Source organism: Emys orbicularis, chromosome 8, assembly GCF_028017835.1.
Source record: "Emys orbicularis isolate rEmyOrb1 chromosome 8, rEmyOrb1.hap1, whole genome shotgun sequence".
Classification (NCBI taxonomy): Eukaryota; Metazoa; Chordata; order Testudines; family Emydidae; genus Emys; species Emys orbicularis.
The window spans coordinates 49,483,720-49,508,054 of NC_088690.1; the positions used below are offsets into that span (position 1 = coordinate 49,483,720).

Below are 24,335 nucleotides of genomic sequence, written 5' to 3' on the forward strand. Positions count from 1 at the left end.
TATGTAGTGTTTTACATGCTTTTACCTACATACAGTATCTTAAAATTGCTGTCAGTCACAAAGTGAAGATTAGTGGCATTATGAGATTCTTGTGGTTCTCCATTAAAATATTTGACTGTTTCTTAGTCAGTCAACAGTGATTTCTCTTATCTCTCTATAAAATTACGCAAACTGGACTAAACAATTTTTTCTCTAATCTTTCATCCATATCAGTCATAGGCTTTTTTTCTTCTTAAGTCTGGGCTTAGTTATAAGTAAGTTTCTTTAAGTGTGTGTTGTTGGTTTTTTGTTTTTGTTTTTTGTTTTGGTTTTTGTTGTTGTTTTATTTCCCCTCTCCAAGGTAGGATAATTAAAACTATATCTTTGCTTTTCCAGGTTGCAGGGGAGCACAAGTTGAAGAAATATGGAGTCTGGAGCCAGAGAACTTTGAAAAATTAAAGTAAGCTATTGGATCTACAAAAGCAGTCTCCTTAGATAAGATTTTTTTAATCTAGGTTCTTTGTAAAATCACCGAAGATGCATTGTATTGCTACTTGTCCAATATACTGTATTGCTTTTGGTTTCTATAGCAATTTGCCAGGACTTTAAGCCCTTGTTATACAATACATTCAAGTTGTGAACTTTCAGATGTGCCTTTTGTTGTTTAAACTAGCTTCCCTCTTTATGGGAAGTGACCTAGACCAGTGGCTAGAGCATAGGACTAGGAATTAATCAGCATTGCTATTGACTGACTTGCCCAATAGGAACACACAGTAAATTGCTCTATTCCTTGGGTTTTTGCAGTGATACTTTAAATATCTACCACCTTAAATTAATTTATTGCACTTGTGCACAACTACAGCCTCTTTCTTGTTAATCTCTCTCCTGTCAACACTAATTTTGTTGTCATTCTGCAGGTCTGATCAAGAGCATTGTATTTGTTCATGTATAGTACCTTAAAAGAAAAGTATCACCTAATCTTCTACTTCACTCCTGTGCAAATATCCTACTCTATAATCTTCTAGAAAATAGGACAAGAAGTACAGAATGTAGGGTCTCAACAGTTATCTGACTAAAGCTTCTTAGGTTAGCAATGTATTTGAACTAGAGGCCCTCAAACATAACTTGCCCTGTCTACAATAGGCATTTTTAAAACCTCTTGGTTATCACATTTTAAAAGCACTAGGAAAAAATTCTGTCAAACCTCTTAAAAAGCATCTTCTCTTATGTCTGAAGTAGTGAATATGACGCCAATGCATATGAGCATGCACTCTGACTGTGTTTCATTTCATAGAAGATTAGGGTTGAAAGAGACATCTAGTCCAGCCTCCTGCTCAAAGCAGGACCAACCTCAACTACATCATCCAAGCCAGGGCTTTGTCAAGCCAAGCCTTAAAAACCTCTAAGGATGAAGATTCCACCACCTCCCTACGTAACCCATTCCAGTGCTTCACCACCCTCCTAGTGAAATAGTTTTTCCTACTATTCAACCTAGACCTCCCCCACTGCAACTTGAGACCATTGCTTCTTGTTCTGACATCTCCCATCACTGAATAGCCTAGCTCCATCCTCTTTGGAACCCCCCTTCATATAGTTGAAGGCTGCTATAAAATCCCCCCTCACTCTTCTCTTCTGCAGACTAAATAAGTCCAGTTCCCTCAGCCTGTCCTCGTAAGTCATGTGTCCGAGCACCATAATCATTTTCATTGCCCTCTGCTGGATTCTCTCCAGTTTGTCCATATCCTTTCTGTAGTGGGAGGCCAAAAACAATGCAATGCTCCAGATGTGGCCTCACCAGTGCCAAATAGAGGGGAATAATCACTTCCCTCGATCTGCTGGCAATGTTCCTGCTAATGCATCCCAATATGCGGTTAGCCTTCTTGGCAACAAGGGCACATTGTTGACTCTCTAGTTGTTGTTGTGGCCTTTGTTTTATAGCTGACCCTAAATTCAGATTACTATGATGGGGAAAAATTTGTGCTAATGCATTTTAAAAAGATTTCCTAAAACATTTTTAGAAGGACTCTTTCCCTCTACAAATGTTATTTATCACTGTTACGGTAATACCTAGAGGCCGCAACTGAGATCAGTGTCCCATTGTGCTGGATAATTTATAAACATAGTAAGAGACAGTCCAACTTGTGAAAGACATAAAACCTAAATAGACAAAAAAAAGAATTACCTTCATTTTACAGATTGAGAACTCATATGAAATCTTCACGGGATCTTAGCTTTATGGATTTTTTCTTTTGAACCCAGCAGGATTACCAAACTTATAGTTTCAGTGCTTATCAATGCTTGGATAATGAATCTGATATTTAGTTTCCAAAGAAAGTGTTACTAATAGTGTTACTGATGAAATCGCCAGATGCATCATGCAGGGAACTATATAGTTCCTGTGTGGGTGGTGATGGTGTGGGGAGGAACAGGGTCTAAGGTTAATATGTACTGGATTTCTTTAACTTCTAAATGTGTATTAGAGCTGAAGCAAACTGGCACTTAAAGCCCAGTTTACCAAGTGATCAACGAGTCAAATTTTGATTTTCAACAGTGCTATTTGAGTACTAACTCCACTTGGAATTGTGGGTGACATCTCTGAAAATGTTTAATCATTCAAAGTTAGAGGTCACATCTGGGAGTCTGAGCCTAACTGACAATATTTAGAAAGGAAGAATTAACTGAGTTGCCTTATCAGATGATGATACACTTAGATTAAAAATAGTTTGCATAGTTCTTCATCACACTTTTTCTGCTTTGACATTTTATTTTATAGACCGGTTCATGGGCTGATCTTCCTCTTCAAGTGGCAGCCAGGAGAAGAGCCAGCAGGCTCTGTTGTTCAGGATTCCAGACTAGACACAATATTTTTTGCTAAACAGGTACAGTAATTTCAGTGACTTCCTTAGGTGCCCCATGTGTATGAGGTATGTTTAGTCAGACAGAATCTTGCCAAAAAAGTAAAAGTAAAATTCTGTTGGAAGAAGGAGCTGAAGAGTAAATGAAAATGATGCTTTTAAAACTTCCTTTCAGTGGCATAAAGGATTATTTTCAAGGTGTGTGTTTTTGTTTTTTTTTCTTTAAATCTTCATGAGTCAATGATATTTTGAAACCACTTTCAACAAAAGTTTATGGGGGAAATTTTTTTTTCACTCCATCAAAGTAGAGCTGCTATCACTATATTTCTCAAATACTCTTTGTTATAGGAAATGTTCACATTCTAGAGCCGTATTTACCTGTTTTCCGTACAAACTTACAAACTCTGAAAATATTCCTTCAATTATTTATATCTGAAATACATAAGGTTTGAAACAAGTGATTGTTTATGTTTATCTCATTAGATATAATGCACTAATACAGAATTCTTGTACACCTCTACCCCGCTATAATGCGGTCGTGGGGAGCCAAAAATCCCTACCACGCTATAGCTGAAACCCCGTTATATCGGGGTAGGGGTGGCAAGGCTCCGGCGGTGATTTAAAGGGCTCCAGCCACTGCGGGGAGCCCCAGGCCCTTTAAATCGCCAGTGGGGCCCCGCTGCTACAGCCCTGGGGTAGAGGCAGCAGGGCTCCAGCAGTGATTTAAAGGGCCCGGGGCTCCCTGCAGCAGCCGGAGCCCCGGACCCTTTAAAGCGCCGCCGGAGCCCCGCTGCTACCGCGCTATACGCGAACCCATGTTATATCGGGTCGCGTTATAGTGGGGTAGAGGTATATTTTTGCTTTGGCAGGCAGATCAATGTATATTACTAGTGACTTAGAAAAGCAAGGAAGAGTAACCAGATCAAATGTAAATTTTCTAACCAACAGAAGTTAGTTCAGTAGTAGGTTTTTTTGTTTGTTTTTGTTTTTAATGCATATAGGTATGTATGACAGGCTAGAGCTGGCCTTTGTGGCTTCTTACAGGAGGCCCTGTGTCTGCTGACACCCCACCCCAGGAAAGGGGCAGCAAAGGTGGGTCCTCCAGGCCTGCCTAAAGAGGCTCCACAGAAGCAGCCAATCAGACCAGGAGGCTCAAATAAAAGGAGCTGTATTGCCTTAGCAGATTAGTTTTTGGCTGGGACCAGAGGGGCAAAGAAGGGTGCTCCCTTCTCTCTGGCCAAAGGAGCTCAAGGGACAAGTAGAGCTTGGTTCTGGCTGCATTTGCTCAAGCTTGGGGAGAGAGGATCTGAGAACTTAACCCTAAGTAAGGGGCAAAGATAAAGGGGCCAGGTAGAAGGAGGCCCAGGGAAGTAGCAGCAATTAATCAAAGTGAGCAGTACATGGCAGATATTTATAGTGTTCCTGAGTTGAAACCAGGAGTGGGGGAGCTGGGATTCCTCCACTGGCAAAGTGGTGCAAACCCCAAGAATGGGACAAGGCTTGTTTGGAGGCCAAGCAAAGGGCTGAATTAAAGGGCCCAGGGCTGGGACTGAAGATCCTGGTGAGGGCAGATAGGCAGTTTTGGTTGGACTTCTGTTACCCTGGAAGGAGTTCGTTTTGATTGTATGACCTGGGCAGAGGGCTGAGCCACTGAAGATCAACCAAGCAGAGTTGACAACCTACAGGGGATGCCAGGAGTGGGAAAGGACTGCGGTAGCATACCCAGCTGCTAGGAGGCACTTGAGGTGAGTTTGCCCCTCCATCACAACTTGGTATCACAGGTTGGGGTTACAAGACTCCCTTCCCGTCAAGGAGCGATGTCAATGCAGTGATGCTTACTCCTGTCTCTAGTGCATGAGGTCTGATATCCCATCTGAAGCTTGAAAGGGAGCCCGGAAGCCATGACGTCATCCAAATAAACCTGGGTGTCGCAGGTGCCAAAAGGAAAGAAGGCAGATGGCCCACTAAGTAGATGCATTTACTGCGTGCTTGAAGGGAATGCAAGTTCAGTTTGCCCCTGGAGTAACAGAGACAAGATGGATTATTGGCAGGTACAGAGTAGTGAGATGCCAGGGAAGGTCAAAGTCACAAAGGATGCCTTCCCTCAGATGCCAGAGGCTGTGATGGCTGCTAAATAGACTGATAAAACATGGTTTGGGACCAAGAAAAGTGAAGGCCGAGGGGAAATGTGTTAAGTGTATCAGCAGCTCAGTGAGGCTCACAGAGAGTAGCGGAAGGTGTGATTTGAACTGCCACAACAACTAGACAGGCTAGAGGAGCAGCAGCAGTACCTGTTATAGATCCTGCAGGAAAGAAGCAGCAATATCTTCAAGCACTGGGTAGACAAGAGTGATCCAGTGGGCCTGAGACCTGTCTGAGGAGATGTTATGGTTGTGGACGCTGCTTGCCATTGAGTGAACTGGGGTGGGAAAAGACTGAGTTGCTGGGGTGAGCTGTGGGAAGAACCACAAACTCTGCTAGTGGCAGGGAGGTGGACAAGACTTAATTGTCTTTGGTTTGGAGAGATGGGCCACATAAAAAAGGTTTTGCCCTTTTGAAGATGGACTTGCTGCAGGAAGAGATGCAGGAGCCCCAAGAATAGGCAAGATAAGAAAAAGGTGTCTGATGGCACAAATGCCTCTGAGCTAGGTTCATCAGAACTGGACCTGGAAACAGTGTATACAACTGGTCGGCAAACCTATCCAGTGGAGGATGAAGGAGTGTGGAATGAAACAACTATGATCACTGATACACATCTTGCTGAGGTATCAGTGTACACAGACATGCCCCATGGGGGCTACGAGGTGACAGCGAACAGTCCACAAGGGCAACCTGGTGCCATGAGGCAGACTCTACTGGCAGTCCTAAGAAAACATGAGTTGTTGGATGTCTTTCTGAGGAGATGAGACCAAGGCTTCTGAAAAGGGCTCAGCCTTGAGAGGAGAGAATGTGAGAAGCCTTCTCTCCTTGCCAGAGAAGTATAGTAGGGAACTTGATGCTATGAAAGAAGCTAGATGGAAGGCTCTGGAGGAAAAGGAGCCTGAGTTGCAGAAGCTCTTCAGGCAGAGGTGCCTGAGAGAAGACCTTGACCAAGCAGGCCACCTGATTAATCAAGGCAAGGACCACAAAAGCTCTCCAGACAGAAGCCTGAGACAGAAGACTCTACCCAGGGCCGGCTCCAGGCACCAGCCCAGCAAGCAGGTGCTTGGGGCGGCCAAGGGGAAGGGGCGGCATGTCGGGCTGTTCGGCTGCAATTCGGCGGCGGCGGGTCCCTCTCGGAGGGAAGCACCTGTTGCCGAATTCCCGCCGAAGAAGAAAGCGGTGCGGTGGAGCTGCCGCCGATCGCAATTGCGATCGCGGCTTTTTTTTTTCCCCCTTCTCCCCCCCTCCCCCCCACTGCTTGGGGCGGCAAAAACCTTGGAGCTGGTCCTGACTCTACCAACCAGGGCAGGGACTAATAAAAGCTCTCTATAGAGAGGGGCCTGGGAGAGAATACCCTGAGGAAGAAGGGCAAAGACTGCATAGGAGAGAACACTGCCTTCAGACAGGACCACCACCCCAAATTCTTTCTGTGGGGGGAGGTATGTAATTGGGTATACCTGGCCTTCATGGCTCCATGCAGGAGGTCCAACAGTTCTTCTACACCCTGCTGCAGGAAAGGAGTGACAAAGGTGGATCTTCCTGGCTTGCCTAGAGAGGTTGCACAGAAGCAGCCAATTGGAGCCCAGCAGGCTCAGATAAAAATAATTGTAGGGCCTTAGCAGGTCAGTTCTTGGCTGGGGCCAGAGGACCTGAGAACTGCACCCCAAAGGTAAGCGGTGAAGATAAAGAGGCCAGGTAGGAGGCGGCCCAAGGTAGTAGCACCAATGAATTGAAGTGAGCAGTATATGGCTGCTGTTTATAGGGTTCCTGGGTTGGAACTTGGAGTAGTGGGTGGGCCCAGGTTCCCCCACTGGCCAAGTGATGTGAACCTCAAGAAGGAAACAAGGCATGTTTGGAGGCCTGAGCAAAGAACTGAGTTTAAAGTGCCCAAAGCTGGGACTGAAAACCCAGATGAGGACAGACGTAGTTTTGGTGGCACTTTTGTTACCCTAGAAGAGACTGTGCCACTGAAGACCCACCAAGCAAGGCTGACAAACCTACAGGTTACACCAAGACTAGGAAGAGGACTATGGTACTGCACCCAGCTGCTAGGATGTTCATAAGTGGTGAGCCCCACCCATCATACCTTGCCTCTCAAATATAGAGGTATAGCATTCAGTTTAAACCAAATATTCATCCTTTCCACAAAATTTATATTATGTTTCTATTTGTCCTTGTAAAGATCTGAAATCTTGCAAATCTTGAAACAGAACTTATAGAAATGTATCATAAGTAGAACACTGCTATTTTTGTTGTTTGTTTTGTATCTGTTATAAATTGAGACCATTATCACACATTTGCATTTTAGGAAGTTAAGAGGTATCCACATAGATTTATCCACAAATAGAAATGTGGGAGATAAAAAAGCATACTTAACCCCTCTAACTATCATGGCTCCTCTATATCTGTGCGTCTGTCATATGCCAATGAAAATTCATCAATGCTTTGTTCTTATCCCATTGTCTTCCTTTTTCACTCCTCTTTTGCCCTGCTCTAGAGGCCCTCATTCCTTGGCCTTTCCTAATCCTACTTTCTTCATTTTCTCTGCAGTCTCTTGAGTCTTATCAAACAAGAAGTCTAAGATCGAGTTGTATTCTTGTAATGCAGTGAGATAGCTGACAGTTCAGCTAGTGTCTGTATGAATGGTTGGTTGCATATTCATTATTCTGGGTTCTGCTTTCTACCATAATTAAATATTCTAGACCACTTGTGTGTTCCTCTGCTTTTCGCTTGCTCATGTCTTTTCTCTTTCTCCATTAGGCTCGTTTCTGAAGCATTGCACTTGGTGTTTAACAACTTGTTTTATTTTATTATGTTTAAAGGAGCCTATTAGAATTGACCTATAGAATGCAAATACAGAGACTAAGCTCAAATAACATTACATTTCTAAATGGAAAAAGTTAGGAAACCTCAAAGCAAATGGTGGAAGAGTGTTTAATTTCCAAGGCTCTTGGTAGTCTCTGAACCCTGAAAGTATAGCTTGTCTGTGTAATGGGAGAAAGGGAAATCATTCGGCTTTTTTGGACACCCTCTTACAGACAGTAATGACTGCTCTGAAGTGTCTGGCCTATTGTACAAATATATTTATTGTATTTCTTTTAAATGGTGAAGTAGCTAATGTGCACTTGTAACTGCTCTTAAAGTAGTAGTGCATGATTTTGCCACATGATGGCACCAAATATTTGAAAAATGACCTGCACAGGGTGAGGAGAGGGGAAGAGGAGGGTACCTTTTTGCTTCTTTGACCTTGTCCATATTAGACAAGTGCAGCAGCCTAACTAAACCAAAGCACTTGATGATATAAGGATGCCTAAAAGTGTTTTCTTGCTTGTTTTATACATTAGAAATTCACATTTGTCTATACTGAAGGATTTAGTGTGACTAGAGAACTAGTAAAATTATGGCTTACAGGAGCATGAAAGCTGGTCATTAAGAGGGGAAGAGTGTTGTGTTTTTTTTGTTGTTGTTGCTGTTTGTTTGTTTTTTTTAATGAGACTGTTAAATAGGTATTTGATGTTTTTAAACTTTTAGTGATTAAAATTTAGGGGAAAATAAACCTGTGTTAAAGAATCAGCCACATCAATCGTGGTCTGAGAGCTACCCAACAAGTCCTCCAGCAAAACAAGGGACGACCAGGGCTGTTTCTTACATTTCTAAGATGTAAGAAATGGGGGGCGGGGGGCAGTAAAACTTTCTTTATACATCATAAAGAAGCAAAAAGGGGCATGAGCCTAGTGGGTTTTTTTTTTTCTTTTCTTTTCTTTTCTTTTGCAGGTCATCTTCAGAACAGATTGCTATTTTATAAAGTCTTTCCACTGCTGCTTTTTTTGTAAAGAACAGATGAATAAAATATCTTTTTTTGTATGTAATCCACCATAGTGTAAGGGAGGGTGAGCAGATCTTCTGTCTGGGCAAGCAAACTTTCCTGGCAATTGTGTAAGACTGACGTAAGCCAATGAAGTAGTAAACATTGGGGATTGGTGGTCTGTCAGTTTGCATAGTCTCTTTTAAAAATAATAATACAGTGGGAGTTCCAAACATCTTGAGGATCCCCCAACTCTTTTGCTCTCAAAACCCAAATTTTTAGCCATCCTCCTTCCATATGTTCTTTCTCTAAAAAAAAATTTACAGTCTAGATCGAGATCTTGTACTCTGTTAACTTCTGTGCTGAAAACTTTTATAATGTAATGGTAAATCTTTATATTGATAAGACTAAGTGTGTATATATCCTTGTATGATAGTGCTATAATATGGGGACAAAATGAAGGTATTCTCAGTGCTACAATTCAATTTGTATCTAAGTTTCCATACATCTTAAAACTTTTTAAAAAAGAACGTAAACTTTACATGAAAAGATCATAACTCTGAAACAGTGTTTTATTATAAAATTTAAATACCTCGCATGACAATGGAACAATCTAAAAACAAGCTTTGAATGCATCTGAGCACTTTTAAAGCACATGAATATGTACCGTAGTTGTGGGTTAGTAACTGAAATCTAACAACTACTGTGTATTACAGGTTAGAGCTTGAGTATTTTGAAAAATAAATTGAATGATAGTATGTTTAATATGCATGCTTATTAACTTTTTATTATCTTGGTCAGTTTTATATGTACTCATGTTAAATTTGGCCTCCCTGTTATGCCTAGGTATGATATGGTCCTCTATTTGGGGCCTCAGAACTCTGGATGATCTTACATGCCATTTGAGCTAGGATACCTAGGCACAATGAGGTGAGTTAAGGATACGATTTCAGCCTTAACTCTGAATGTCTTAACGTCTGTGTGTTGTTAAACCAGACCCTTAATTTTATTTTCCACACACAGTGGTTACATGTGTTAATGCTGCCACTAAAGTATTCAATAATCATTAATGTTGTTGCAAACCACTGTTTGCCAAGGAACAATTGCTCATGGCTTAGCACAAGAAGTAGACCCATCTCTCCAAGAACAACATTTGCACAAGTTGCCACTGTGGGTTGACACATTTTATACTGGTTTTAATTTTTTTGTTTGGTCTCTTCAATATTTTACGAGCCAAGTATCAGGATGACATATGAATTTTTACTGAGTATTCATTCACTGTTTTGCAGTAGCATGATCGAACACTAACTAGGAACTAAGTACGTTGTACCTGGCGGGGGAGGAAAGGTCACATCCAAAGAATGGATTTTAGGCATAAGTGCATCCCAGTAATCTGGGGAGATTTGTTTTGTTCATGTAACACTCTCATTGATTTAAATTGGTTGAGGATCAAGCCTTCGTTTGCAGGTTTAGTAATGCTAAATTTGAGCATTGAGATTGGCCCAATTTGAGAATTAACCTGGTTAAATAAATAAATAATTTAATGGAGATATCCTATCTCCTAGAACTGGAAGGGACCTTGAGAGGTCATCAAGTCCAGCCCCCTGCCTTCACTAGCAGGACCAAGTACTGATTTTTGCCCCAGATCCCTAAGTGGCCCCCTCAAGGATTGAACTCGCAACCCTGTGTTTAGCAGGCCAATGCTCAAACCACTGAGCTATCCCTCCCCCGTAATAGATAAATTAATTACGAAACATTTGCACCTCCTGGCACATATAATACAGTCACGGTCATGGAGGGATTGTCTATAATGGAGTATAACTAATATAGAGAATTTACGTTTGTTCTGAAAGGTAAAATTGTGCATGTGTTGAAAATAACAAGTCTTAGAACCCAAATCTACCCTATAGTAACATGGTTGCGTTTGGCTGCAGATCTGGTAAAATAATCTATTTTGTGGCATGCAGAAGTTTAGAAGATGAATCTACAAGATTCACAGTGACACAAACCCATGTATTATAATGCGAGACCCTCCACCCTTATCCTCTTTGGTTCTCCAGAACTCTTTGAAAAAGAGAATAGCTGACCTACAAGACCAAGGTACTTCTCCCCCCATCCACAAGAAAGTGGATTGGAATACTGCATTGTAATGTATGTAGTGCTACACGTGACATCAACCAGGAACTCAAGTGATGCACAAGGCTGGTTCCCACTTATTAATGGTGAATATCACTGGGAGCATGTGACATGAGTGCTCTGGGATAGGCATTAACTGCATATTGGTTTCTGGGTGAACTTATGATGTTGGGTTTAAACGAGTAAAGCCAAAAGCTTTGTACTAGCTTATTTAAGATAGTTTTATGCCATACTGCAGCAGTATGGCATCAACACAGATGCTTAAGTAGAGGGCAAATACTTGGGGAGACACCAGTAGAACCAAAGAAAAGACAAGGTGGGAGTGGGGTTAGGTAACCTAATCTTCCTTTTTGTTTTTGCTCTTGTATGTCTGGCTCTCATCTGAAGTGCCCATCTTCATCTTCAGTTACCATGTTGATTTCCCATCCAACCCCTTAGCCTCCCACCTTCCTGTCCTCCTTTCCTTGTTTGACTTTCAGTCTTGGATCAGCTTTCCTAGTTACAAAAACAGCCATTTGATCAAGCTTGTCTTCACTGTTCCTTTTCACCCTCTTCACATCTTCAAGTCCTTCTGTAACTTATGTTTATGACTTATGTCCCCTCCTCTGATTTATCAACTCAGTCATTGACTCCTTTGCCCCTCATTCCTGGTGCAAAGCCCATTCCACCACTCATAACTCACTCCTAACATCCACATCCACTTGCTCAGCACCTCTGAAGAAAGGTCGATAATTATGGACCTTTCCTCCTGCAGTTCCTCTATCTTCCTGGTTAAGAAGAGCTACTTCTCCACTCTCAATTATCCTAGGCCTGCAATCCCATCTATATGCCACTATTTGGCTCTGTTGTAAAACCCTTCCATTGTTCTCCCACTACCTTGCCAACTTTTTCGAAAGAGATGTTCCCTTTTCCCCTACTTCTCCATAGTCTCTGAAGTTTCTCACCCACTTTCCAGTTGCCCCCATCACCTCCTGTTTTGTGATTCCCTATCCCCCCACTTTTGTTTTTCTCCTTAATCTCTTGCTCTTCCCTTCAGTTTTTCATCTGATAATATATCTGCTATGGTCTTCCCTCATTCTAAGGTCCTACTCTAGACTTCATCTGTCTCTCCTGCTAATCCCGTCTCCCTTCTCTCTGTCACCTAAAGTTCATATATATTCCATCTTCAGCTGTTACCTCAACTTCTCCCCTTCAGTCTGGCTTGTGACCTTTCCACTTTACTGCAACTGTTCTCACCAGTATCTACAAGTACCCTTCCCTGGTCATTTCTCAGAGCTTCTATTCCAACCTCATCATCCTCAACATTGAGTGCATTCTACACGTCATGCAGTTTTTTTAAATCTTGTCCTTTCTTATCTTTCACAGCTGTGTGCTGTTTTTCACTTTCTGCCAGTCTCTTGATGCTTCTATTTCCCTTTCCCACTTTCTTAATTGAGGGACATGATGGTGTTCCCATGTGCTCCATCCCTTGGCTTCACTGTATAACTATGCATCTAGATGCTCTGTGTAAACATGTGTTACTGTCATTATTGTGTCCTAATTCTACTATTGCTTCCCATTGTCGTACACCCACTTATTGCATCTTATTTCAAAATTGACTCTACTTTCTTTGAAGCAAAGTCTGTCTTACATGCTTAGAACATTGGGACACCAATCTTAACAGGTGGCTTCTGGGCATTATAAATCAATTAATTATATCTGGCATGGTGTACAACATTAGAACAGCTGAGTCTTCTCAAAAAAGGGGTGATGTTTAAGGTTCTTTCTAGGAGGTGAGGGGAGCAAGGAAAATGAGAAGAGGGTTGAGGGAATCCAATAATCTGTATTCAACAAGCTAAGAAATATCTGTCCATCTTGGCTTTGTCCTCCATACCAAGATGGCTGTATTTAATGTGTGTAACTTGTGAATTAGTCAAAATAACTTTTGTCTTCCCCTTCCCTCCGACATTTTGAGGCATGTTGTAACACTGCACCTTTGTTAGAAGAGCCGTAAAATTTCCAAGAGCATAATTCCATATTTTCCATTAAATAGCAGATCTAGGTTAACTTTATTTCCTACATGCAAAGCTATGCATGCGCTTGAAGAGGGAAAAGGCTAAATATGTATTCTAACTCAGTAGTATAGATGCAGTCCAGTTTTCCAGTGACACACTTAGTTTTGGACAACTGAATGCTAAAATCATATCATGGAGCAATGTACTGTTCACTACATAAAGTACAAATAGAGCACTTTCTAGCATCCTGGTATCTTGAGGATTTTGTTTTATTTTCCCCGATCTTGCCAAAGAAAAGGTGTCAGTCTGTTCTGACCTGCTTTGACTAGAAAACAGATGATGTCTGTTCACTTTTTTTGTTGGAAGTGGTTTCATGTTTACAGCCCTGAAGTATATTTCAAATGCTTGATATATAATTAACCTCTTACATTGTCTTCTTTTAAAATGTATGTAAACCTTTATACTGGATGCTACTCACACAGACTGGAAAGTCTCTTCCCCTTCTTCCCCCCCCCCCCCCCCCCCCCCGCCCCCGGCCTACAAACTTCCTGAGTGAAACAGCTAATAATCATCCCTCATGCTGCATGTAGCCCCAAACCAATACAAATTCCTTGTAATTCCTTGTCCAAATTCTGCCCTTAATTACACCCTTGTCAACTCCATTGACTTAAAAGGAGTCACATAAAGGTAACTAAAGGCAGAATATGGCCCCATATCTTTTATGATCACTTTTTTGAAAGGTAATATTCACTCTCCATCCTTCAACATATGTAGAGCCCATATTTCACTTCCCTTTAATAATAATAATAAATAATAATAAAAAAAAGGCTGTCAAATAATTGCAGTTAACTTGCGTGATTAACTAAAAAATTAATTGCAATTAATCGCACTGTTAAACAATAGAATATCAATTGAAATGTATTAAATATTTTTGGATGTTTTTCTACATATATTGATTGCACACAGAATACAAAGTGTACAGTGCTCACTTTATATTATTTTTGATTACAAATATTTGCACTATAAAAATGATAAATTAGTATGTTTCAGTTCATCTCATACAGGTACCATAATGTAATCTCTTTATCATGAAAGTGTAACTTACAAATGTAGATTTTTATTTATTTATTTATTTTGGTTACATAACTGCACTCGAAAACAAAACAATGTAAAACTTTAGAGCCTACAAGTCCACTCAGTCCTACTTCTTGTTCAGCCAATCGCTAAGACAAACAAGTTTGTTTACGTTTATGGGAGATGCTGCCTGCTGCTTATTTACAATGTCACCTGAAAGTGAGAACAGGTATTCACATGGCACTTTTGTAGCCAGCGTTGCAAGGTATTTACGTGCCGTATGCCCCTTCGTGCTTCAGCCACCATTCCAGAGGACATGCTTCCATGCTGATGATGCTCGTTTAAAAAGAAATGCATTAATTAAATTTGTGACTGAACTCCTTCGGGGAGAATTGTATGTCTTCTGTTCTGTTTGACCCGCATTTGGCCATATATTTCATGTTCTAGCAGTCTGGGATGATGACCCAGCACATGTTTTGTTTTAAGAACACTTTCACAGCAGATTTCACAAAACGCAAGGAAAACCAGTGTGAAATTTCTAAAGCTACAGCACTTGACCCAAGGTTTAAGAATCTGAAGTGCTGTACAAAATCTGAGAGGGACGAGGTGTGGCGCATGTGTTCAGAAGTCTTAAAAGAGCAACACTCTGCTGTGGAAACTACAGAACCTGAACCACCAAAAAAGAGAACCAACCTTCTGCTGGTGGCATCTGATTCAGATAATGAAAATGAACATGCATCGTCGGTCCGCTCTGCTTTGGATAGTTATAGAGGAGATCCTGTCATCAGCATGGATGCATGTTCTCTGGAATGGTGGTTGAAGTATGAAGAGACATATGAATCTTTAGTGCATGTGGCACATAAATATCTTGCAATACCAGCTACAACACTGCCATACAAATGCCTGTTTTCACTTTCAGGTGACATTGTAAACAAGAAGCGGGCAATGTTATCTCCTGCAAATTGTAACCAAACTTGTTTGTCTGAGTGATTGGCAAATAAGAAGGACTGAGTGGACTTGTAGGCTCTAAAGTTTTACATTGTTTTATTTTTGAATGCAGTTATTTTTTGTACCTAATTCTACATTTGTAAGTTCAATTTTCATGATAGAGATTGCATGACAGTACTTTAATTAGGTGAATTGAAAAATACTATTTTTTATAGTGCAAATGTTTGTAATAAAAAAATAAAGTGAGAACTGTATACTTTGTATTCTGTGTTGTAATTGAAATCCATATATTTAAAAATGTAGAAAACACCCAAAAATATTTAAATAAATGGTATTCTATTGTTTAACAGCGTGATTAACCGCGGTTAATTTTTTTAATTGCTTGACAGCCCTAAAAAAAATGTTTTAGGCTATGTATCTCTCTTTAATGTACAAAAGCTCTGACTAGCAGTAGGGTTTTGATTTACTTTTTCAAAAAGTAGAATATTTTACCAAAAAAAATATTCAGCAAGGTGAATTACGGCTGATACTCTATCTTCTTAACTGGCTTGAATTTTTTTGTGTACTAGTTTGTGCAACTGTCTCAGCTTTTAAAAATAAACTTGGATTGAAGGAAGACAAGTGTTCTATGAAATGAAAAGCAAAAACTTTCAAGAAGTTTATAAAACTTTTTAACACAGAACAGATCTGAATTTGAGACTAACAGTGTATTTGCTGAGGGTTTTTTTTTTTTTTTTTTTTTTTTTTTTTTTTTAACAGGACTATCTTAAGTCTAGGTTGCATGCGATGCCTTCTTTTAAAAATTTATATTTTGGTAGTCTTTTCCCCTGTTAATATAATTTGTAGTGTTCATTGAATGGTATCATTATATTTTAAAGGGGGAAATGGAAATAGCGATATGAACAGCCAGGTTCAGACACACTTTTTGTGTGTGTGTGTGTGTGTGTGTGTGTGTTGAGTAATACCTTACTCTGCCAGTAGTCCCATTGAAATCAAGCAAGGTAAGGTGCTAGTCAGCCTGAGTAAGGATGAAGCCCTGAATTACTAGTAGAATAAGGGTATACACTAAAAGTAACAAATGTGTCTTAAAAGTAAGCAAAAGATTCTTTGCTGTGCTTTAGCAATCGATGACATCACTACATCTTGGTCAGGTTGTTGCGTTCTTTACTCTGTTTTAACTGTTCTTTTAGAAGAAGTGAGGGCAGATTACAGGGTGTTTCTAATATATTTACTTAGAATAATTGCACTTTGTCTATTTTGCCAATTGCACCTGTACAACCAGCATCACTTCGTTTGTCTTGTACAGCAGAGGCTTTTATGGCTGTCCAGGCTAGATTTGCTACCTAGGTGGTAGTACATGTTTACCAAAAAATTGGTACTGCTTGCAGGCTGAAATTTTTGTAACCTAAATCAGAGCCATGTAATCCATGGAAAATAAGGATTTATAAAGGAAGAATTGGTCCAACTTTTAATTCTTTCTATGTCATCATCTGTAATGAACTGGTCCTCACTTTCCATTCCTCTTTCTAGGTAATAAACAATGCTTGTGCTACTCAAGCCATAGTAAGTGTGCTATTAAACTGTATCCATCAAGATATCCATCTAGGAGAGACACTAGCAGAATTTAAAGAATTTTCACAAAGTTTTGATGCTGCGGTAAGTGCAACTAACTTTTGTACCTGGTGTACGCTGATTTGAACCATTGGCTTTTGTTCTCTTTCTCTTATTTTATTTTTTATATATTTTTAGATGAAAGGTTTGGCACTAAGCAACTCTGAAGTGATTCGGCAGGTTCACAACAGTTTTGCCAGGTAACAAAAGTTGTGCGTGTTACAAATCATGCAAAATCCAGTAACCTTTTCTCTTTCACTTCAGCATTGTTTATTTTTAACCTTTTAGACAACAAATGTTTGAGTTTGATGCAAAGTCATCAGCAAAAGAAGAAGATGCATTTCACTTTGTAAGCTATGTTCCTGTTAATGGAAGGCTATATGAACTAGATGGACTAAGGGAAGGACCAATTGATTTAGGTAAGTTTAGTTCACTGTGGCTAATTTAAACATTGTACCTTTTTGCATTTTTAACAACAGTTTTTGGAGGCCATATGTGACCAAAACAATTGTCCTCTTGAAATAACAGCTGGTTCTTAATACTTTTTGATCTTTCACTGAGAGACTTATTTATACAGTGTATTGAAAAAGGTGATTAACTGGATTAGTCCCCTCCCCCACCTTTTCAGGTTTTTCCTTTCAACTAGTTTTTGTGATGTCAGAATCTTAAAATTTTATTATTCATTCCCTTAATATTTTAGTTCCAAGGCAAAATCAACTGGTACAAAGAAGTAGAGCCTGTTAATGCTAGGTCAAGGAGTTAAAATCTAATCTTTTCATTCCACTTAAAATTTCATCATCTATCAGATATCTCTTCTAATTTTTAAGATTTGCAAAGTCTTATTTGGTATTAAACTAGCTCAGTTTCACCTGGAACAGTTCTTGTTACCGTATCTTTTTTTCATGTTGCCTTCCACCGCCTTTTTATATTCCAGGGAGCATGTTAGTCATCTTTGTAATCCTAATGTTATGAGAGTAGAAATCTCACTACTTGGCACTAAATTGATACTTTATTTGTTCCTTGCAGTATTTATTATGGTAATGTAAAAACTAGTAAAGTAAATGCATCATCGAAAGGTGGATTTCTGTCACAGTTTCTCAAACATGAAGACAAATGTGAAAGATTATTAGTTTCAGTATAGTGAATCTTTCATTTTGAAAGATTCTGATCACTTAAAAACAAAAAAACCCACTTCCTACCAGACAATGGCCCTGATGTAGTCAGACCTGCATGTCATGTCATATTGACGTATATGGGCTTTCTGTGGACATAAGGATCTGTTGGCATGGAATCCATTTGCAGGATTGGGGAGTATGCATATAATTGTTGCTCAACTCACTACTATAGCAAAATACAGAATTTAAAAGCATGCTGTGCAACTGTTTAGGACTGGAAGTGAAGAATACAGATAAAACTACAGGGGGAATTTTAGGTCTCTTTGATCTAGTCCTCTTTTTGAAATGAGAGTAGATCAAAGTGCTATAAGGAACTGTTAATGCACATTAAATCTTCATTTAGACAAGCCCTTACTGTTTCATCTTCAAATGCTTTACAAGTGCTAAGTACTGTTTTAAAACATGAGGAGGAACCCTCCAAAATTTGGAGAACAGAATAGAAGAATAGATGATCCTAATAATATAAAGGTTTCTAAAGTCTCTCTAAATTTCTGGCAGAAATTACTGCATGAGGGAAAAAATCAAGAATTTCATATACTTGCTCCCTCCCCCACCCACCCACCCAATTTGGAAAACCAAATTTCTGCCTTTACACTCGTGCTTTTTTTCTTCTGTCAGTAATAGAGTGAAGGTTAGACCTTTTTTCCCCCTTTTAAAATCTAATCCACCTCCTGTTGCTTTTCTAAATATTGTCTAAATATTATTCAGTAGAATATTGAAAGGTATTAACAAGAACCAGTGATTAACTTCCTATTTCAAAAAGATCATTTTGAACAATCTAGTATTGTCATTCTCCAGAGAAGAGATCCACTAGTAGCCTTTGCAAATGAGTATTCAGAGCCTGAATTATCAGTGTCTTGAATTTGCAGCAAAGCTGGCTCTTTTTTTGTTTCCTATCTAGGTGCCTGTAATCAAGATGATTGGATCAGTGCTGTCAGGCCTGTCATAGAGAAACGAATACAAAAGTAAATGTCCAGTGCGTTTTTTTTTTTTTTTTTTTTTTTTTTTGTTTTTTTTTTTAAAGAACATACATGTATAACTTTTTACTGCAAAAGAACCAATTCCTAACTTTCTTTGATTAAAAGTAGTTTTCTTTTTTCTTGTTTAGCTTTCTAAAAATAAGCTACGGCCATCAGTTTTCCTAATTTCTTAACCTTCCTCCCCAAATCACAACTCCAAAACAGCTTGGGCTAGAAACACAACTTGTTTTGTGATTTCAGTTATGGAGAACAGTTACTAAAGGGAGTCTTCTCATACGCTTACGTTTTATATTTTGAAAAGCAGTTAACTAACAGTCAAATTATATAAACAGAAAGATTAACATTTAAGCTCAGGTGGGGAAAATAAACTTTTGTGCAGGTGCTGTAAAAGTTACTATTGGACTAATTGCCATATTTAGTGTTTGTAGTTCAGTGCAGTCATCTATGATGTGATTTTTGTTCCATGATAAGAGTGAAACAATATCCACAACTTTAATGTGAAATAAATAAATATTTATTTCCAATTAAGGAAACCATAGAGGATTTTTGTTTATTTATTTATTTGGAGCTGCTGTGCAAATTATTGTAATTTTGAAAACTATGTTCTCTTCTTTTAGATACAGCGAAGGGGAGATAAGATTTAACCTTATGGCCATTGTTTCTGACAGAAAAATGATATATGAGCAGAAGATAGCAGAGTTACAGCAGCAACTTTCAGAGGTAGGATATGATATTTAAATAATGCAATAGTTCCATGCCACTGTCACTTTTTGCTTAGAAGGGTTATAAAAAATAACTTTTTAGTTAGTATTTATTTTGCAACTAACTATTCTATTCCTGCCCCATAAAGGGGAGTGAGGGGGAAGAAGAAAAAAACCCGGGCAGTGTTTTTACTCCACAAAGGGAGATGTGCCAGAGACTATGAAGTCTGTTATGGACTTCATGTTGCTATTGATTTTTAAATGGAAGATGCTCAGATATTATCTTAATGGGCTGCGGTGTATAACACTAAGACAGAATTAACCAAATAGGTGTAGCATATTGCTACCACAGTCCTTAAAATATTAATTTAGGTAATAGCAGTAATAAACAATGTACAAACCAGACTTTTTATAAAAAGTCTGAACTTTATTGCATTCATTTTACTTTCTTTAAGGAAGAGCCAATGGATACAGACCAGAGTGGTAATATGTTAAGTTCTATTCAGTCGGAAGTTGCAAAATATCAGATGTTAATTGAAGAAGAGAACCAAAAACTAAAAAGATACAAGGTAAGTGTAGGGTGTTTTTTTTGTTTTGTTTGTTTTTTTTCTTTTTTTGTTTTTTTCTTTTCCATAGTAAAACTGTCAGGAAGATCGTAATGAAGAGCCAGCTTGATGTGGGGCCTGGAAATGAGGCCAATCTCATGCTCCTTCACATCAAGGCTGGAGGAATTAAAAGGGTATTAGCAAGGCACTGCACTACATTATTCACATGCGTCAACTTACTCCTGAGTTACTGGTTTGTTCACTCATCGTCTTTCTTTCTAGATACCTGGGAAACTAATATTTTTATATACTTTGCTTATACATTTTCTTATGTATATTCTCTGAAGCCTCGCCTATTCTGCCATCTCCTCCCATTCAAGTATGTGTATATATAAAAGTTCATCAGAAAGCTCTTGTAAATAGTGAAGTGTAGAACTCCTGGAAAGAAACAGTTGCATGTGCCTCAAGAAGTTACAACTATGGTCACCATCAATTCTGCTCTATAGTGGCATTCTTTTACTTCTCAGAATTTGTTCTTTTTTTGCTATAGTTTTGTGTTGTGTTGTGTTTTTTTCTTTTTGGTCATCCCTCTGAACTCCTTTTATAAGATTGATATTTCTAATGAACTTTTCCACCTTTCTTTGTTATAAGGGTATGTTTTAAGTTAATGAAGAACATTTTGATACTCAGCTTATCAGATGTGTGTACTGGATTGGCAATGAACTACAGAAAAATGAAAGTACACCTCTACCCCGATATAGCGCAACCCGATATAACGCGGTAAAGCAGTGCTCCGGGGGGGCGGGGCTGCGCACTCCGGCAGATCAAAGCAAGTTCGATATAACACAGTTTCACCTATAATGCGTTAAGATTTTTTTGCTCCCGAGGACAGCGTTATATCGAGGTAGAGGTGTACTTAGCTGTTTGCTGCTCTGTATCAGAACATATCTGTGATCCCTGAATATGGCACAGAAACAGCTTGCATTTTTTTTTGTCTTTACATTAGGTACGGATGTGAGATTGTACACTGTTTAGAAACTAGCAGAGCATATTTTTATTCTTTGCTTTTTGAAATCCAGCCCCTAGTTTTTGATGAATGGAATGAAGTGCAGAAGAAGTTGGCATGTTTAACAGAGATTCTGACTGATTATCTTAAATAAGGAATTAATCTGAACATATTTAATTGTATTCATAGAAATGGGGAAAGATTTGGGATATGTCTGCAGTGCAATTAGACCCCCACAGCAGTCTTGGGCTCAGGCTGTTTTAGTTGGTGATGCAGACATTTGGGATTGGGCTGCAGTCCAGTCTCTAGTATTCTGTAAAGTGGGAGGGCACCAGAGCTTAGGCCCAAGCCTGAAAATCTGCACCAGCAACTAAAACAGTCCCGTGAACCTGAGTCAGCTGGCACAGGCCAGCCATGTGCTTTTAATTGCAGTGTAGACATACCATTTTTGATCAACATTTGGAGCCGGTCACCAATGATTTCAGGGGATATAAAAGAAACAACAACTAGGCAACTTCAAAATTATTTGCTTTAGTTTCTCCAAAGTGATGGCCAGCTAGCGTGTGTGTGTGTCTGTGTTATACCTACAGAATACATGCTGTGGAATGTTTAGAGAAATAAGAGAATGAGTTAGGTAACCATATAGGTTTTTCCCCATCTTTAATATCTATGAATATCTCTCTGCCCCTTGTTGGGTAGGATAGAAAATAAATTTATTTTAAATTATGCAGGTCACCATCAAGGGAGATACTCCTAAAGCTTTTTACTAAAGTGCATATCTGTACAGGATACAGTAATTTCTTTTGGAGAACCTTACTTATTTTACTAGTTCCCTGAAGATAGAATTTTTTTTATTGAAACCTTTGCCACCTATAAGAACTTAAATTCTGTTTCTGTTCTGCATATTTAGGCCTTTGCTATATTACAAAGTGCTATGAGATCTATTAGGAGGATTTATCTCTGTAAACATCTTCCCTCTGATGTCAAAAATTGATAAATACTACTAATTACTTTTTGTATTGCAATTTTGTCTAAGGGAACCAGTCCTGGAGCAGAGCCCCATTGTGCTAGGGAGTGTGCAAATACATAATAAAAAGACAGTTCATGCTCTAAAGAGCTTATACAGTAGTTGAAGTATAAAACGAGAGATGAGGAGCACAATTAAGCAGTATTTGTCAGCATGTTAAGCAGGAGCTATGACATGCTAACTGTCTAATCATTTTCAGGTTGAGTGTTTTGGTAAGTGGCATGATATAAGGTGGCATGAGTCTTAAGGAGGGTTTATATTTATGCCATACAAACTTTGTGTAATGCATTGACTTGTCTGAAGTGCTCTAAACCTCACCATCTGAACTTGGTACCTGGCTCAAAAAGAGAATGTAACCTTTAGAGAACTCTTATAATGCGGGGGAGAGGTCCCTTTTGTCTGACACATAGCAATTCCATTAATGTTTGCAATTAATTTTCAGATTGAAAATATTAGAAGAAAACATAACTACCTGCCTTTCATCATGGAATTGTTAAAAACTTTAGCGGAACACCAACAGTTAATACCACTGGTAGAGAAGGTGAGCATTTCTTGTATGACTTTTTTTAAAGAAGCAAGATGTATTAATTCATGTATTTTGCATGTTTTCTACCTGAACAGAAATGTAGCTGCACTTCTAAAACTGGAATTCTTAAGTGGAAGAGGTTTATTTAGTTAAACTTGCTGTGTGCAGCTAAATGGCAAATATATATTTTCCCCCCGCCTCCAGCCCTGTGTTTTGAAGATGCAGAGTGCTCACCAAGATGGGGGTGCACACTCTGCTGAGCGAAAGCTCCAGGGAGGCTCTTCCCTGATAGCCCAAAGTCTCCTAATGTTGTAAAAGCAGGGGGCCTTTCAATAACGACTATATTAGTGAAGTGGTGGGCAAAAGGAATCACGATGTTGCATGAGGAAGTCTTACTAAGGGCTAGTCTACACTAAAAATGCGTGCAGCTGTGCCGCTGTAGCGCATCGGGTGAAGACACTGCCGACAGGAGAAAGCTCTCCCATTGTCATAATAAAACCATCTCCCCGGGGCAGTAGCTGTATCAGCGGCACTGACATAGCGCTGTCCACACTAGCACTTAAGTCAGTGTAACCTGTGTTGTTTAGTGGGTGGTTTATTCACACCTCTGAGAGACATATGATATACTCTGGTGTAGAGAAGCCCTATAACTTATCTCCCCAAGGGGAGCAGGGAAATCTAAAACTTATCCACACACAAGGCCTGTGTATCCTTTGTCTTATTAGATTCCAGGACCCAGTCTATACTATCTGTGAACACTAGATGGCAACCCATGTGTGGCTGTATTGCTGCATAAAGGGCCATCATGTTGTACATGTCTGCTTCTTTTGTTTGATCTTTCCTAACTTTATTGATTTGCTAACTTTTGCTGTTTCCTTTCTATGCTTCTTCCACTGATAGTTTTGATTTACTATCAATAAATAATAGCTATTTATTTAGCTTAACAAGCATCTTCATTTAATTGAACATTTTGGGTTGGGGGTAAAGGGGGAGTTTAGAAGCCCAGTTGCTTGGGCAGATCACTGCTTTACCAGTTGATGTTAGGACCACCATGTTTTGAGGTGAAGGCATTTTGGTCTCTGCCACTTCCTAGTGTTTTGTCTAATGTTTTTACCATGTGAAATGGACACAGAAAAAATCTTAAAGATCCTTAAGTAGTTGGCCTCACTTCTTTCTCTGTACACATGCAAATGTGAACGAACTTCCTTACAGTTAGTAGTTTAAATGTGACCCAGAGAAATTAAGCCAACTTTGAATTTTCTTGTTTTTGAATTAAACTATATATTTTTCAATCTTGTGTTACCAACAGTGTTGTATGATTTTTGTATTAAGTTACATATTACAAGTTTGTTTCTCACTACTGAACTTCAGGGGTGACTTGGTGACTTAGAGGATTCGTAACAGGGCACAAAGAATTTTACTTCAGGGTCCTTTAGTTAGAGCCAAACCAGTTCAGTAGCAAGCGGCAATCAGAACTAGGTGCATGCACACCTTTTATACAAAGAACCACAGTTACTATATGGACAGGTAAATAATCTTTCTCAATATCATTTTAGTCTTTAAAATCCTGTATATAAAGGGAAGAGGTCAAGTAATGTGACATCAAGTTAAATGCCACCAGGTGCTTATAAGATTTAATGTGAAAACCAGTGATGAGCTCCCAAAATCCTAATAACCGGTTCCCTACCGGGTCCTCGGCGGTGGGGGAGGGGACCTTCACTTGCTCCGGGTTTTCAGCGGCAGTTCCTTCACTCGGAGCGAGTGAAGACACTCCCACCCCCGCCGAAGTGCCGCCGAAGACCCGGTAGGGAACCGCGCGGTGAGTACAAGC

At 39.4% G+C, this 24,335-nt stretch overlaps 1 protein-coding gene across 1 annotated transcript in view; it reads left to right on the forward strand.

Annotated features, from left to right (window-relative positions):
• The window catches only part of UCHL5 (ubiquitin C-terminal hydrolase L5), a 29,917-nt gene that overhangs the window by 3,075 nt on the left and 2,507 nt on the right, over positions 1 to 24,335 (forward strand). Inside the window, exons 2-10 of the mRNA XM_065408999.1 lie at positions 376 to 439; positions 2,753 to 2,858; positions 16,464 to 16,589; positions 16,683 to 16,744; positions 16,833 to 16,963; positions 18,621 to 18,684; positions 19,317 to 19,419; positions 19,856 to 19,969; positions 22,421 to 22,519. Coding sequence (XP_065265071.1) covers positions 376 to 439; positions 2,753 to 2,858; positions 16,464 to 16,589; positions 16,683 to 16,744; positions 16,833 to 16,963; positions 18,621 to 18,684; positions 19,317 to 19,419; positions 19,856 to 19,969; positions 22,421 to 22,519 — 869 coding nt within the window. The remainder of the gene's footprint in view (positions 1 to 375; positions 440 to 2,752; positions 2,859 to 16,463; positions 16,590 to 16,682; positions 16,745 to 16,832; positions 16,964 to 18,620; positions 18,685 to 19,316; positions 19,420 to 19,855; positions 19,970 to 22,420; positions 22,520 to 24,335) is intronic.